The 17,088-nt window shown below is 37.2% G+C and overlaps 2 protein-coding genes across 5 annotated transcripts; both read left to right on the top strand.

Annotated features, from left to right (window-relative positions):
- The first annotated feature begins 1,031 nt into the window (after positions 1-1,031).
- On the top strand, positions 1,032-3,079 carry LOC112186015 (B3 domain-containing protein Os04g0386900-like). 4 transcript variants are annotated; one of them, XM_040513932.1, is made up of 3 exons: positions 1,032-1,230; positions 1,595-1,752; positions 2,476-3,079. In XM_040513932.1, exons 2-3 carry the CDS (start codon positions 1,630-1,632, stop codon positions 2,779-2,781), a joined length of 429 nt encoding a protein of 142 aa, XP_040369866.1. In that variant the 5' UTR covers positions 1,032-1,230; positions 1,595-1,629; the 3' UTR covers positions 2,782-3,079. The 4 variants fall into 4 exon arrangements, with proteins under 4 accessions (XP_040369866.1, XP_040369865.1, XP_040369867.1 ...); XM_040513931.1 differs by lacking the exon at positions 1,032-1,230 and adding an exon at positions 1,266-1,362; XM_040513933.1 differs by lacking the exon at positions 1,032-1,230 and adding an exon at positions 1,318-1,456.
- Positions 3,080-11,206: 8,127 nt separating this feature from the next.
- On the top strand, positions 11,207-13,334 carry LOC112186493 (GDSL esterase/lipase 1). Its single transcript, XM_024324942.2, has 5 exons — positions 11,207-11,631; positions 11,724-11,845; positions 12,136-12,366; positions 12,453-12,708; positions 12,820-13,334. The coding sequence occupies exons 1-5, from the start codon at positions 11,367-11,369 to the stop codon at positions 13,056-13,058; spliced, it is 1,113 nt and encodes a 370-aa protein (XP_024180710.1). The 5' UTR covers positions 11,207-11,366; the 3' UTR covers positions 13,059-13,334.
- Positions 13,335-17,088: the final 3,754 nt, after the last annotated feature.

Raw genomic sequence — 17,088 nt, 5'->3', positions numbered from 1 at the left:
GTGCGATCTACTGGCTGAGTCTGGTGTCACGGCAAAGGATGGTGGCTTGGCGTTGCTTGGCGATGGCGGGGCTGAGGTTGGAGGCTTGGCGAAGGCTGCGGTCTCGATCTCATGGCAGAGGCGGGCCTGGAGGGGATCTGATCTCTCTGGGGTTTCTGCTTCTGTTGGCGTCCAGGTACTGGGGTGGCCCGCTTTGTGGTGCGACGACGTTGTGGTGGTGGGATTCGCTGCGGCGGCGGGGCAGTGCAGAGGGGCGGGACGGCGGAGCGCGCGGGCATTGGACTCGCTCTTGGTGGATTGCGGCGTCGGATCCTTGTGGGGAGTGGCTTGTGGGCCGAGTCTTTGGGCTAGGGTTTTTGTTTAGTCTGTTTAGTTTACTGGTTTTGCTGTTAGTATTTAGTTTGTTAGTTGTTGGATCTGCTCGTCAGATCTCAAATAAGTCCATGCTTTTTAGAGTTATGGTAGTCGTCGTGGTTTCCGGCAATCGGATTGATTTGGGTTGCTGGCTCGTTGTCAGGATCTAGTCCTACCTGGTCTTTGTGCTAGGTTTTCAATATCAGCCTGTGTTGAGGAGAAAGGGTGATTCTGGGATAGCCCGCCCAATAGGTTCTATTGGTTAGTACCTATCCTAGTTAGTGCTACTTATTTTGGTCCGATTGGCTCGAGCAGCGGCTCAATTCGATTGTGGTTGTTGGTTCCATTGACGCGTCATTTTCTCTTTGTCGGAGTAAGGATATGTGATGTTAGTCTGAGTGTTAGTGTGATGTATACCCTGATGGGTGTTGTAATTTGAAGTATTCTTAATTGAATGAAGTTATTTTCCGATAAAAAAAAGAGAAAAGTTTGATGAGACAAGACACTGAAAAGAAAATTACTTTGCTTTCACAATTCCGAGACAATTCAAGAGCGAGCCATTTTGATTACCCGTTTCAATATCTTCACAGGATGATCATACGGTGAAATGACTCAAATGAGAGCATTCCCCCCTCCCCACCCCACCCCCCAAAAAAAAAAAAAAAAAAAGAAGACAAACAAACAAACGGAAGAAGAAATCCAGGTATCACAAGTTCAGATGTTTGTCCTCTATGCCACAGCAACTTTCTTGAAAATGGCAAAATGTATTTGAATGAGGAGCCACCATTTAGAGACCATCTAACTCCTTTTTCAGTATCCGCCATTACCCTTTAGACTTCTCCACTCTTCAGTAACTCTCACCAACTAACTCCAAAGGTATTGTCTTCACTCTTTAAACCTTTTCTTTGTGCCTAATTTAACCATTATGCATCTGTTTGTCAATTTTCTGGAATCAGGTTATGAGAAAGTTTTTGCCTTTTCAATCTTTGAGGGACTCATGTGTAAAGGGTAGTTTTTTGTGCCATTTGAGTGTCTGAAAAACTTTGAAACATGAGGTTGGCTTGAAAAAGTGCCTTGAAATTTTGGAGATTCGGATACTGTGGTGATCTTTGCTCACAATAATCACTGAAATCTGAAATTTATTTGTCCATCATAGGATTTTTATTGTGTTCTGTGTTTATGTGGTATTGGGTATGTTTGCCTTGAAATTAAAGCCTTATAGTACACATCTTTGTTGCAGATCATTTGTATGTGAAACCAGTTGTAGACCCTGAAATGGCCAAATCTTCATCGAATCCTGTAGTTGAATTGAATGGACAGGAATTCTGGCCACTTTCTGGGAAACCATACTTTGACGTCATACTCACGAAATCACATGTGAAACCCATTTACCAACTGGTAACTATCCCTGCAAGCTCCTATGTAATTACATAGATGGTGGAATTTTCCATCTCTTTGGATCAGTTTAGTTACTTTTGGTGCCTGTGCATATGATCATATCTGGTGTGATCATTTGATCTTATCAGATCATCATTGTGAAAGAAGTAACAATATGTTCAATGATCAGAATGGTTGGTCAATTTGAACATATAAACTTGTTATTGTCAAATAAATGTTGACCTTGTTCAGCTACAGGTTACTTTTTTGCTTGAGCCTACAGGCCTAAGAAGCTGAGTGCAAAATGTTCCCTTTTTGTTAGATATGTGGAGAAGGTCATATGGTTCCTAAGTTTCAAGTTGAATTTGTTGTCTTATAAGTTGAATTTGAAATTCTTCAAATGCATGTCTTCCATCATGTTTTGATAACAGCAGACTGAGCACAACAACTAGGATATTTGCAACTGCAGATTTTTAATACGCTTTTGACATTTTCTGAACTTTATCGTTGATATCTTTGGTCATAATAGATCACCTTGAAAAATCTTAGTGTTTTGCTTGACATATTTTTATGGTATTACCAGATAAGCTATCTTCCTTTATAATATAGTTGGTTGTAGGTTAACTGAGCTGTGTAATTGCAGCAGAAAAGCATGATCGGCTTTAGGGACTTTTACCGTAATTTTGGATCATTAATATATTAGCTTTAGTCTAGATCATTGAAATAACCATTTGCTTGATATAGGGGATCCCAGCCAAACTTGAACCAGTACTACCCTCTGGTTCAATACATACAGTTCTCACATTTGGGGCTAAGAGCTGGGAGATGACCTATAATGGAGAAAAACGTCATAAACAATTCGATCGAAAGTCATGGGGAGCATTTGTCGATGAAAACAATTTGAAGGCTGGAGATGGATTGGTGTTTGAACTCAAGGAGTGCAATAGCACACAAATAGGATTCAGAGTCCAAATCCTGAGAGGTGACATCCCTGACGAACTTCTAGAAAAGGCCAACTGTGAGGCAGAGAAACCCATTTTCATACAATGATACTGCCTTTCCATGGATGGTTTATCATTCTCCTGTATCACATTAATGGCCAGGAGCTAATATAATATAGGGAACTCAGTAGAGCGTATTGAGAGTACTGCTAGATTTTAATATTTTTAGATCTATGGGTTTGATGTCTAGGTTCTGTGGTGTAATTTGACATGATACCATTTTAGTTACATGAGCATTAATGCATGTATACCTTCAGAAAAATGCAATTGTACTCGTGTTCTTAATTATCACCAAAGAGATTGGTTTTTATTTTCTTCTCATATCAGAGGAGATGGGTCTTACTTCATTTTTCCTTGTTTATCAGTTATGTATTTCTCTTATTGCAAGAAAAAATCAGCCAGAAAATATGGAATAAACTTGTCAATGGAGATTGTAGAAGTAGGCTCTTACTGAGATTGTTTCATGACAGTTAGATATTGTGAGAGAACAGCTACTCTTTATTTTGGAGCAAAACATTTTAATTCATGTTTATGCATATGAGAACCAAGTATATATACTTTTACTGCTGAGATTGTTTCATGACATATATTGTGAGAGAACAGCTACTCTTTATTTTGGAGCAAAACATTTTAATTAATGTTTATGCATATGAGAACCAAGTATATATACTTATACGTGTGTCCTCCCAAACAATAACCAATAACCAAGTAGACTAGTAGATTCTGTTAAATACTTCACTGATCCTGAATACAAGCGTATGGATATTTTGTTTGAAGTATTAGGAATTCGATTGTTCTTGAATTCTTGTTTTGAAATGTGATCAAGATAGGGGCCTGCCATTCATAAATCCTATCCTCCTAGCCTCCATATAATTCCATCAATGAAAATTTAGATCAAATGTACACATTTTTCTCGCTTTAAATTTCTCTTATCATAGTGATATAGAACATTTAGGTGACTTCATGAGGAGAAGTAGTCATATCACCATAGTACACTACAGAGTAGTCATCATCATTATTGTAACATCACCATTATCTCTTGCCAGTGAAATTAGGTGATGTAGTTCACTGCAGAGAACTTCCTTTACCAAGAGGCATGTGGGTTTTAAAGTTTGGTTCACGGGAATCCTGGTTTTTTGATTCTTTGTGCTTAAGTTGGTCTCCAAGTTGTGACAAGTTTGTCTTTTTGCTAGTGTAACTTTCCTGAAAATAGCAAAATGCCTTTGTAAATGCAGCTATGACTCCATTAATGAAACTATCTATTATGGTATACACTATACTGAGACCACCAAACTCCTCCCTCTAAAATTTAACCCTGTTACTCCACTCCTTTAACTATCTATCCTTACCCTTTGCATTTCTCCACTCGTCAGGCAACTTTCACAAGATACTATCCACACAGGTATTTTCTAAAAGCACTATTGGCTATTTCCATTTATATTTTGAATTATTATGCCTTTTGTTCTTCATTTCTAATGTACCCATGTGCAATGGGTGGTCTTAGCTTTTTCGGTTTCAAATAAAGAATTGCAATGTCAGTGTTTGAAGAGAAGGTTCTGGTGTTGTTGAATGCTTTTTCTGAATATCTTCAACATTTGGTCTTGAAAGCCTTGAGATTCTTTGGTGGATCTTGAGTGTTAGCTCCTTGAAATCAAGGAATGAAGTGGGTACTAGGTAGGGGCTTCAAGCAAGAAATGTCTGATGTTAAAGACGATCAGATCAGGAAAGAACAAAAAGATAACACTAGGGATTAGTTGGGTGTAATTGGCTAGGGAAAATGTCTAAGCAAAGTATCAATGAAATGTAGGATCGATAACCCTTACTAAGAATATTTATGTTTGTTGTGCTCCACATGCATGATATCAGCATCTATGAAAGAGTGTTTCTTTTTCTGTGTTTTTGTACTGTTGGTTTTATTTTCGTGGAAAGGATGCTAGTACTCATCTTTATCGCAGATAAGTTCTCTGTTAAGTCCCAGTTGGCAAAGCAGAAGATCCTGAAATGGCAGAATCGGCTCAATCCTCATCAGATACAACAATTCAATTGCATGGCGAAGAATTTTGGCCTCTTTCAGGAAAACCTTACTTTGATATAATACTAGCAAAAACACATGTCAAACCGTATTACAAACTGGTAATTATCCTTCTGAAGGTTCTCATGTAAATGGTTAATCTACTCTTGATGATGTCCATGTGATCATAGTTGGTGATTTTATTCCATGGGAAAACCCTTAATTGCATATTCAGACCGTTTGATCTTTACCTCATAGTTATTGGCAACTAAGTGACAGTTTGTTCAATTGAATGCTTCTTATCTTAAGATAAAGGGTTGCCCTTGTTCAGGCTAAAGAAATTTACAATTAGCAAAACCATATATCGTTTTGAACTACATGTTTATTTCTGCCTAGAGAATTTGAAGCCGAGTTCAAAATATTGCCTGCTGGTTACACATGTAGAGAAGGTCATTGTGATTGCTAATTCACAATTTTATTTTTCTGATAAGTTCCATTTGAACTTTTTGGTGAGTCCATTTGAAGTCTTCAAATGTTGCATTTTGGTTAAACATGAGCAAAATGGATTTTGTTTTTCTTGGTAAGAACTGCATGTAATAATGCCCTGCTCTCTGCATAGGAAGATCATAGAGATTTGCCATATTTACTTTTAACATTATAAGTTGATATTCAAGCTGATTGAGTGAAATCGAAGAATGAGATTGGCTACCGTGGACTTTTACTCTGACTTAGGATGATGGTTTAATTAGCTGTACTCTTTCATTGAAATAATCATTTGTCTGAAATAGGGGATCCCAGCCAAACTTCATCCAATACTACCATCTTGTTCATTCCCTACGGTTCTCACCTTTGCGGGAAAGAGTTGGGAGATGACATGTGATGGATCAAACAAAAAGCACAAAGGCTTGGACAAAGAGTCATGGAAAGCATTTATTGACGACAACAATTTGAAGGCTGGAGATGGATGTGTGTTTGAAGTCATGGAGTGCAGCAGTACAAAACTAGTATTAAGAGTCCAAATCCTCCGAGGTGACATCCCAGCTGAACTTTTAGAGAAGGAAAAAGGTGATGAAGCCGAGAAACCCATTATTCTATAACAATATTGCCTTTCATGGATGTATTATGAATTTCCCGAATGACATTACTGGTCAGGAACTGAGTAGAGCCTATGGTAAGATTCCTACCACTCTTCAATATGTTTAGTTATGTGTTTCTGTGTAAGTCTTGTGCTGTACTTTGACACGAATTTATGCTAGTAACACAAGAAGAATGTGGGGTGCATAGAGCACTACTGATTTATGCAGTCTCTTAGTTGATGAATCGAATCAGCCACCTTTGTACTCTTCCTCCCAAAATCAATCTAAATTGTTCAATTATAGAGCTTGGAGTCTTCACTTATTAAAATTTTTGAATATAATCCCCATCTTTTCAATATTTTATGATTTTTTTTTTGGTAAAAGAAATCAGATACAGATGATACAATGTGCCAGTTTCAGATCACTTACATTTTGCGAGGGAATAACATCTATTGTCAATTGGGACATGTTATGTGAGAGAAGTGCTTCAGGGCCAATACTCAATAGGCTTATTCATAACAAGTATTAATTTCAATTACTTCTTGATATGGAGTACATCTTATTTTATTTTTAATTATTTATTTATTTATTTATTTTTGGGCCAAAAAATCGTGGATAGGAGAGGAATAAAGCCTCTCTACCGCACCATTTTATTAACCGAAGCCTTCTTATTCTATTAGTATAGTAAATCAGATGATCATGTTCAATAATATTCTTATCTATACTATTATTATACTATTATTAACAGAAGATGTGTTGTCAGCAAAAAATAACCAAAATTAAAGAAATGTATCAAAATAACCCTGAAATATTAATAAACTTTTGCATTTATAAAATAGATCGGGATAATACAGTTGAATTACAAAAGAAACAGAAAAATAGAAGAAAACAATAATGATGAAAACATATGAGTACATGGGAAGGGCTGCCACTTGGTTTGGTAATTACCAAACCGACCGAATACCAACCGATGTTTTAGGTTTGGTAAACCAACTTTTTGGTAATCGAGACCGATAAAGCCAAAGTCGAAAATTACCGAAAAAGTTGGTTTGGTTTTGGTAAATACCGAATCTACCGATTATCTAACTATTAGATTTATATACTACAGTTTTCAATACACATACATGTATATTAAGAAATAAATATAAAAACTTTTATAATAGTATGAACATTACTACATATACTACATTAATAGTACATGTATTTTAAGTAACTTAATCAAAGATGGTTAAATAACCTAGTTTTATTGAAAATTGCTAAAACTTAATGTCATATATACAAAAGAAAGCTATAATTAGTAGATGAATACAAATTATGACTATAAAATTCAAAAACCTAGTTTTGTTCATTCTAATTTATATTATAAAGAATTAGTTGTTCTAAAGTTGGTAATACCGAAAACCGAAATACCGAATTCGGTAGATATAATTAAAAACCGAAAATTTTGGTTGGTAATTGGTAGCTCAGTTTTGAAACCGAAAGCTTTGGTTTTGAAGTTGGTAATACCTATAACCGATTCGAACCGACCGAGTGACAGCCCTAGGAAAAACTACCTACTCCATAAAAAATACCCACTTTCATTGTAGATAACAACCAACTATCTGTAGATAATTTGGTATTTGATTTTGGAAAAATTATCACTTTAGTCATTCAACAATAACTCAATCGACACTTTGGGTCACTCTATTTAAAAAAAATCGCTATAGTCACTTAAGTTTAGATTTATTTTTCACTTGAGTAACTGCCGTTAAATACTTCATTACACGTTGTTAAAACTAAGGATATTTTGGTCCAATTACTAAAAAATATTAAAATTTGGCTATATTTATTGAAGAAGCTAGAAGGATCAATCTTAGTCTCTCTTTTAGAATAGTAAAATAATCTTCTTCTTTTTTGAAGGGAAAGACGACAATCTATATTAAGTGAAATTGAGAAGTACATGGAGCGATGCAAAAACATCCAAAGAAAAAAAAAACATAACAAGATGCACATACGCATCTAGAATGAAAGGTAACCATGTGACTTGATGCCGAACGACATTGTTGCACTGCATATGTCACGAGAGCAGTGTAAATGTAATAGTAATCGTAACCAGTGATATGATCACCTAGGAGAGGTGATTCACACATCGAGAGTTCGAAAGTAACCGAGGGTGTCAGAAACTAGTAAATTAGCAATCAAACTCCCAAGAACCAAAACAAATACCATATCAAAATAAGCAGCTGTCTCGGATCCAAGATCCAGATTTGATTACGATCTGGGTCCCAAATGCAGATCCAAATCCAGCCTGAATCCAAGATCAAATCTGACAGGTCAAACTTGACAAAGGCCAAGGCCCAACATAATCTGATCTAGGCATCCTGGCTACAGCCCGACGTCCGGCCACCCTTCCAGATCCGCAACGCTAGAAATCTCTCATCCCAGTTTCGTCCACACAACTCCAAGTGCCACCATCCACAGACTGCTGTCCCACCGTCGGTCTCTAACATGAAATCTCTGGTCCGAACTGGGCACCATAAACCAGAAAACCAGTTTGACACCTGCGACCGTTCCAACAACTGCACTCCTATCTGGGTCGAAAACCTGCCCATCTCAAGCCCCTACCAGAAAGAGAAGACACGACCAAAATTCCAAGCAATCTGCATAGTCCCTAGATCCCATATCCGGATCCGACCCAAAACCTCTGATATCCCATCGGAAGGTCGCCGACTACTTGCCCAGATCGAACCCAGTCGTGAATCCCAAGTTGTGAAGGCCTGAGAGAGAGGGGAAACATCGAAATCTGCCGTCGTAAGAGGAGTCTTAGACCACGCTTTTGAAAAGAAAATTTAAAGAAAAGAAGAGACGGTTTGCACCGCACTCGAGGTATATGACACTAAGGGATGTGCCGACACAGTTCTCCATCAGAAATGGAGAAAGTTGCAGAAACAGCCACCAATAAGGGAGGCATTCTCTCAAACCCTGTCCTTTTGTGATGGAATAGTTTATGGTCTCAGATTAAACAGTTGAAAACTATTAAATGCAGAGTTCATGACACAAGTCAGAGAGGTGGGTAGTAAAATAATCTTTGAGAAAAGTTCAGAACTTTTTCTTCTTTCTGTTTTGCCAAAATATCTGAAAATGAAAAGGCAAAAAGAGGATTTTGATACTCAATTTGATTAAAATGCCCTGAAAGTATGAGTATTGGATTGGGCTTAAATCATCAGGTACTATTTTGATATTTTTCAAAATATAGGTATGAAAGTTAATAGTCTGGAAAAGTTCAGACACTATTTGGACGTTTTCCCTTTAGAGCATCTCCAACCATTTAGCTATAAGTCATTTTGACTTTGGCTTTTTGGTAGAGGGATCTCCAACCATGCTCTTGCTTTAGCTATTTTGACTCTTGAGCCATAACTGGAGTCATTTTGACTCAAGTTTGTAGAACGAAAGCCAAATTTCTTTGGCTGAAAAAATGGTGGGCTCCGCTGCATGTGCTGCAATTGTAGTTAATTAATTCTCGAAAATGATTAATTTATTAAATGACTTTGGCTTTTGACTAAAGATGGTTGGAGATGCAAAAATTGAATGAATAGTGATGACATTAGGAGAGTCATATTTTGCATATGGCTTTAGCTTTTGACTAAATGGTTGGAGATGCTCTTATAAGAAATTAACAGTGAAGTTGACGACAGTGACAAAAGTGATAGATAGTGTTTAAGTTAAGTTATTGAAGTGAAAATTTTTAAAAGTATAATGATGAAAATGTCAACCGAGTCATAACTGAGTGACCAAAATGATTATTTTTTCTTTTATTTTTTAAATAATTTTTACTGATATTTTTTGTAATGAGTTTTTCTTACACATGCAGAGGAAGCATGTGCGGAGCTTCTTTAGCCCACCAAAGTGCCATTTTGTGGTTACAGCACGTGAATTACACGTGTTGTTAGTCTAACGTCAGCTTTGAAAGACCAATGTAAAGATGATAGCTTTGAAAAGATTCTTTGTCCTGTTATCCTCCGAATCCTGGGTTTTCAATGCTAATTTCACAATCCCAATTCAATCTGCCCATCTACAACGACATTGCCACACAATTAAGCAAAAAACGCAGCCTTGATAACAACTGTACACCCGTAAAATTTAATCCAATAGTTGGTTCAATTAACTGGTATTCCTAAACCCGGATATTCTCAATCAAACAGAATCTGGTTTCCAGCGTCTTCGATACAAAAACACAAACCATAGACACTGAATCAACAAGAAACCAATCCAAACACGACCACTGTAGGTACAAGTTTTGGTGTGTTGGCATTCCATACAAAACGGGAAAGTATGTTTGGGGTTTATTGGATTTAATATCTTTTATTCATTTAAAGATATTTTTCTTTGTGCCAAATTGTATTATTGATTTCCTAAGTATTTTAGGATTTTGTGTCCTTAATTGTTTATATTTTCTTTAACACAAAAAGATTGGTTTTTTCCTTGTAGAAGGTGGATTAGGTTAAATAGCTGTTTTGGTTGTTTTGTTTGGAACGACAGCTATCTTTAAGAAGAGAGGAAAAACAGACGGCATAGGGGCTGGACGTGGAATGAAAGAAGATTTGGAGACGTCTTGTATGCTTGCTAATTGTACCTTCACAAGAATCAAAACACTTGTCCATGCTTCAGTGTTCTTTATCATTGTTTCATATGTATAACTTCTCTTGAGATCAGTTGAGGAGCTGTGAAGAAAGGAGAGCGATATTTGGTGATCGTTCAAGTGAAGAAAGAGTTCAAGACGGAAGACAAACTTCGTATTAGATTTTGTCTAATCATTGTAGCCGAGCTAGTGCTATTCAAGTTTGTAAAGAACATATCATTCATCATAACTTAATTCTTATTTTGGATTCTCAAGAGTAAGAGCCCTGTAGTGTTTTTAATTTCACAAGTTGAGATTTTCACTGCGTAACCAAAAATCTGGTTTCTGTTGATTATTTTTAGTTTCTGTCCAATAGGGATTGATCAGTGCACTGCAATCCCTATTTTCTAGAAAATCATATTCTATCCTTGTACTTTCAACCACTCGATGGTCCTCAATGCTGACTTGTATATTCTAAGACATCTTTGAAATACGATCTATGACAATTCCGTGTTATATCATTTTGTCGCTAGTAAGACAAGAAATGTAATGTATACACCCAGGGACAAAAATACAGAGAAGAAAGATAAGGATCAAACGCGAGGAACACGAATTGTTATCTAAATTTACGACTTTAACAAAGAAAAGTGAAACAGAGGAGAGACTTGTTAGTTTACGTGTTCCTCTTTGCAACTGTTTTCAATCATTTTCCGTGTCATTAGAGCATTCGACTATCAGATTTGAGGTCCTTTTTTTTTTTTTTTCTGTGTATATGTAGTTTAACTTTAATACGGTGTTAGACTCTGAAAAATGAAAACCTTCAAGAAGCTTCATCTTGATATAGTGTCTGACTAGTTAATATTGGGTTTGAATTTTCCAAACTGAATCAGAAACCCACCTATATATATAGATCTCAAACAGATGAGAAGTTTATACGTACAAAAAAGAGAATGGCAACTTCTTCTAGATTTCAGGTATATGTCCTGGCTTTTTGTGCAACCCTTCTTATTCAAAGTGGCTGTTATGGCCATTCTGTGCATCAGAGAAAACATACAGCCTTGTTCATCTTCGGGGATTCAACATTTGATGTTGGAAATAATAACTACATAAACACTTCCACTTACTTTCAAGCAAATTTCTTCCCATATGGGGAAACCTTCTTCAGCCACCCGACTGGTAGGTTCTCCGATGGTCGTCTAATCCCAGATATCATTGGTAGGTTTGTTGTACATAATGTCAATGGTTTCTTTTAACACATGGGATTATGAGATAATTGATAAATTGTTGACTTGGAATTGTTTCTGCAGCTGAATATGCAAACTTGCCAATGATTCCACCATACTTACAGCCGGGTTTCGACAACTATACTAATGGGGTGAACTTTGCATCTTCTGGGGCTGGTGTTCTAGCTGAAACTCATCAAGGATTTGTATGTCGATCTTCTGCCTCCATAAGTTTTGTTTTGTTTTGTGTTTTTCTCTCTTTTTGTGTGTGTGTGTGTGTGTGTTGTAGAACCTGCACCACAGCTAGTCAATATAGTCACAAAACCAAAGTCAAAATAATTTGGTTATTGTTGGCTGCGGACTTGTAGATAGTGTTTCATTGTTCATGAAAATTATTTTGGTTGACTCTGCCTCCAGAGAACACATGGACACATATTTATATGATATTTATATAACATTATGAGGTTTCCTTTTTTGATTGATTTCTTTTTTGCAGGTGTTGGACCTTAAAACTCAACTGGGTTATTTCAAAAATGTGGAGAAGCAGTTGAGGCACAGACTAGGTGAAGCAGAAGCTCACACATTGTTGTCCGAAGCTGTTTACTTGATTGCCATCGGAAGCGGTGATTACTCTTTCCCATTCATAGCGAATTCAAGTTTGTTCGAGTCTCACACACATGAAGAATATGTTGGCATGGTGATAGGAAACCTTACAAATGTGATCAAAGTAATATATAATGTCATCTTTTGAATATGTTTATGAATCCAAAAAAGAATTCACACGAGTTACTTACCTCCAATGCATTTTTTCAGGAAATATACGAGAAAGGAGGAAGAAGATTTGGGATTAAAGGCATTGGGAATTTGGGTTGTATACCGGGCTTGAGAATAGTTAAACCAGGAAACACAAGCACCTGTAATGAAGAAGTAAATGCACTTTCAAAACTCCACAATAGAGTACTTGCTAAAGCCCTCCTGGAGCTGAAAGGACAGCTTCAAGACTTCATATACTCGAATCCAAATTTATACCCTTACGCAGATGACGTAGTTCATAATCCATCAAAATATGGTATATACAGTCATCATAACTAGTCCTCTGAGTTTTAGTTTGTCCTGTGCCTGTGTCAAAAGCTGATCCCAATTTTCTAATGTGCCTTATGTTATTATGTATGTTGTATAGGTTTCAAGGAAGCAGAGATGGCATGCTGTGGCTCTGGTCCATTAAGAAGAATTAGTAGCTGCGGAGGGAAGCGAGGTGTGACTGAGTATCAGTTATGTGACAATGTTACTGACTATGTCTACTTTGATTCCGGCCATCCCACAGAAAGGTATAACCAGAAACTTTCGAAGTTATGGTGGAGCCATACTCCTGATGTCACAGGACGTTACATCAATTTGAAAGAGCTATTTGAAGTATAGAATAAGAATTGTGATGCAACTTATCAGTTGAACTTATGTTCCAGTTAGTTGAAGTATAGAATAAGAATTGGGATCCATTTTATGTTCCAGTTATTTGAAGTATAGAATAAGAATTGGGATACATCTTATGTTCCAAGTTATGGTGGAGCCATACTCCTGATGTCACAGCACGTTTATATCAATTTGAAAGAGCTAGAGCTGTTTGAAGTATAGAATAAGAATTGGGATACATCTTATATTCCAGTAATGGACTCAAATTTCAAGTTTACCATAGCATATTTATACATAGTTATTCATTACTTATATAATTGATATTTACACCAAAAGAACGGAAACTTAAGAGGTATTTGGGTAACAATAAATGTTAAGAGCCATATGATGAGATGATCTAAGCAACTGTGAAACGGTGGATATAAAAGTTATGAGTTTCTGATGCCACAAGAGCCTTTGGTTAAGTGAAAGGGTGAAAATCTTCTTTAACCTATAAAAATGCAATGCGGAGACAAGCTTTTAAAAAGTTGGAAAAGCTTTGATATTTCAATGATATAGAACTATGACAGAGGAGAAGGTTGTCGCTTTGCTTGTTAGTCCTTTTGTTTGGTTTTCCATGGATCTGTAAATAAATTGAAGCAGTGGGGAAGATAAGAATGAGCTTATGGGAGCATCTGCACAACAAACTACTGGTAATTTTTCCCCATTGGCAACTGAACTTTTGGCTCTCAAAGCAGGACTTTGTTTTGCTATTGACTTGAGAACTCTCCCAGTGGTGGCTGAAGTAGATAGCACAGAGGTAGTGCGTCTTGTCAATGCCCCTGATCCTTGTTTCGCCGAAGAAGGCTTCTTAGTTGAAGAAGTAAAGTCTTTATTAAAAGTCTGCAGTGCAAGTAATCTCACCTTCAAACCCCGAGAATGCAACAATGTTTCTCATAGTTTAGCTAAATTCATCTTGTATGAAAATGGGAATATGTTCTTCTTTTGCATAGTGAAAATGATTTAAGTTTGAGAGCTTTTTGTGATTCTGATTGGGCGGGTTGCCCCATTACTCGCCGTTCTACCACTGGCTATTGTGTGTTCCTGGGAAAATCTCTTATTTCATGGCGCACCAAAAGGCAGAAAACAGTCTCTTTATCAAGTGCTGAAGCTGAATACAGAGCTATGGCAGGTACATGTTGTGAGCTTACTTGGTTGCAAAACTTGTTTGCTGATTTGCACATACCTATTGCCAAACCTGCCATGTTATATTGTGATAATCAAGCAGCTTTACACATTGCTGCAAATCCAGTTTTTCATGAAAGAACTCGTCACATTGAGATGGACTGTCACTTCATTCGTGACAAGATAGTTGATGGGTCCGTTCGCACTAGATTCGTTGGAACCTTGCAGCAATTGGCAGACATTTTTACAAAAGCGTTGGGCAAAGAAAGGTTTAAGAATTTGTTGCACAAGTTGGGAGTTCTTGACATCCACTCTCCAACTTGAGGGGGAGTGTTGAGAATATTATGTAATTAGTTGAGAATATTATGTAATTAAGAATAGATTTCTTGTATCTTTATCTATATCCCTAGATTATAGGGTTTTCTTGTTGATCAAGGTTTGTATATGTGTATATATTGGTGATTATCAATAGAAGGAAAACTATTCAGTCACAATTATAATTCTTTTAGTATTGAACATGGGCCGCAATGGATTATGGAATCGGTGAAAATCGATTCCGATGGTTGTAACCCTTCCTTTAATTAATGAATGGTTACTCTTCTTGATCTAAAAAAAAGAACTAGAATGGCAGCCATAAGGTTTCAGATTTTTACCTTGGCATTTTATGCAAGTCTTCTCATTCCAAGCAGCTGTTGTGGTCATTCCAGGCATCATATATGGAAACAACTCGGCCTTAATTATCTTTGCTGATTTACTGTTTGATGTTGGGAACAACAACTGCTTGAGGAAGTTTGGGAATTTTTGATGTATTAATCTTCTCCAAAGACGGAGTACATAAACAAAGTATACACAATCCTAATAGGAAACTAATTACACCGTGATATTCTCTCCCCTAACACATAATATTCTCCTTAACTATACAATCCTAATTATACTACAATTCCTACAATTCTGGAAAATAACTCACGCCAACACTCCCCCTCAAGTTGGAGCATACAGATCACGGATGCTCAACTTGTCAAGTGAGTCATAAAACGCCTTGCTAGAGACTGCCTTTGTAAGAATGTCCGCCAGCTGCTCCTCAATAGGTGCGAAGGGAAAAGAGATGATTTGTTGATCCAGCTTCTTTTTGATGATGTGTCTATCAACCTCCACATGTTTTGTGTGATCATGTTGGACAAGATTATGAGCAATTTCAACTGCAGCTTTGTTATCACGGAACAAGGGCATGGCTTTCTTCTGCTTGAACCCCAAATCCCTCAACAAGTGCCTTAACCACAACATCTCACAAACTTCGCGAGTCATTCCTCTATATTTTACTTCAGCACTAGAACGGGCCACCACCTTCTGCTTCTTACTCTTCCAAGTAACTAAATTCCCACCTAAAAACATAAAGTATCCGGAAGTGGACCGTCGATCAGTTATACAACTTGCCCAGTCTGCATCTATATACCCCAAAACATCCAAATACCTATGCTTAGAAAACACCAACCCCCTTCCAGGAGCAGACTTCAAGTACCTCAAGATTCGAACTACAGCTTCCATATGAGCCTTACTAGGATTGTGCATGAATTGACTCATAACACTAACTGTATAAGCTAAGTCTGGTCTAGTGTGTGACAAATAAATTAATCTTCCAACCAACCTCTGATATCTTGTCTTATTTGTGGGTACTTGATCTAGATACTCAGCTAACCAATGGTTCTGCTCAATGGGTGTGTCAGCTGATTGGCAATCGAGCATACCTGTCTCTGCTAATAAGTCAAGGACATACTTTCTCTGGCTCAACATAATACAATCTTTCCCTCTAGCAACTTCAAGTTCCAAGAAATATTTCAAACTCCCCAAGTCTTTCATTTCAAATTATTATGCTGACAATGCACTATGCAACTTCTTAATCTCCTCAAGATCATTACCTGTCACCACCATGTCATCCACATAAATAATTAAAGCTGTAACTTCACCCTTCTGATGCTTAAGGAATAGGGTATGATCTGAACTGCTGTGCTTGTACCCAATCCTCCTCATGAATGTCGTAAATCAACCAAACCAAGCTCTTAGAGATTGTTTAAGGCCATATAGGGACTTTCTTACACGACACACCACCTTGACTCAAATGAAGTACCATATCCCAGAGGTAAGTCCATGTATACTTCTTCATTCAAATCAATATGCAAGAAGTCATTTTTAACATCAAATTGTTGCAGAGGCCAATCAAGATTAGCTGCTAGAGATAGAAGTACCCGGATTGTATTGATTTTTGCTACTGGTGCAAAAGTTTCATCATAGCCCACACCATACATCTGGGTATAACCCTTCGCTACTAGCCTTGCCTTATATCTGTCCACCAAATCATCTGAATTGTGCTTCACTGTATACACCCATCGACACCCAACTATTTTATTTCCAGGATGTAGTGATACTAACTCCCACATTTGATTTTTCTCAATTGCATCCATCTCCACAGCCATTGCTTTTGCCCACTTCTCGTCCTTCATTACATCTTGCACTTCACTAGAAAGTGACATAGAAGATAATTGATTCACAAAAGCTACATATAGTTTAGACAACCTATGAGTAGACACATAATTAGCTATAAGATATATGGTCTTATCACACAAACTTGGTTCATATTTCTTGGCAGGCTGACCACGATTGGACCGTTCCGGTAAGACTCGTGTTTGAACATGTGTAGAATTAGTTAAAGGAGTAACAGTATTAGACAAAGGTGGGTTATGGGACAAAGGCAAACTACTACGTACCTCAGATGAAGATTGAATAGGGGAGACCACTGATGGAGAGGGAGAGACTGAATGGTTAGGAGCTTCTTCTTAAAGGGTAGATGATTTGGCAATTATCTTTTCAGTTTCGAAAT

This window comes from Rosa chinensis, chromosome 2, assembly GCF_002994745.2.
Source record: "Rosa chinensis cultivar Old Blush chromosome 2, RchiOBHm-V2, whole genome shotgun sequence".
NCBI lineage: Eukaryota > Viridiplantae > Streptophyta > Magnoliopsida > Rosales > Rosaceae > Rosa > Rosa chinensis.
The sequence above is the reverse complement of the archived record's forward strand: the minus strand, read 5'-3'. Positions and strand labels throughout refer to the sequence as shown.

Excerpts from the sequence above, each read along its gene's own strand:
- LOC112186015 (XM_040513931.1), top strand. The coding sequence starts at position 1,314 with ATGAGAAAGTTTTTGCCTTTTCAATCTTTGAGGGACTCATGTGTAAAG. Across the intron at positions 1,363-1,594 it reads GAGGGACTCATGTGTAAAGG|ATCATTTGTATGTGAAACCA; the intron begins GTAGTTTTTTGT and ends TCTTTGTTGCAG. Across the intron at positions 1,753-2,475 it reads TGAAACCCATTTACCAACTG|GGGATCCCAGCCAAACTTGA; the intron begins GTAACTATCCCT and ends TGCTTGATATAG.
- LOC112186493 (XM_024324942.2), top strand. The coding sequence starts at position 11,367 with ATGGCAACTTCTTCTAGATTTCAGGTATATGTCCTGGCTTTTTGTGCA. Across the intron at positions 12,367-12,452 it reads ACCTTACAAATGTGATCAAA|GAAATATACGAGAAAGGAGG; the intron begins GTAATATATAAT and ends GCATTTTTTCAG. Across the intron at positions 12,709-12,819 it reads TCATAATCCATCAAAATATG|GTTTCAAGGAAGCAGAGATG; the intron begins GTATATACAGTC and ends TATGTTGTATAG.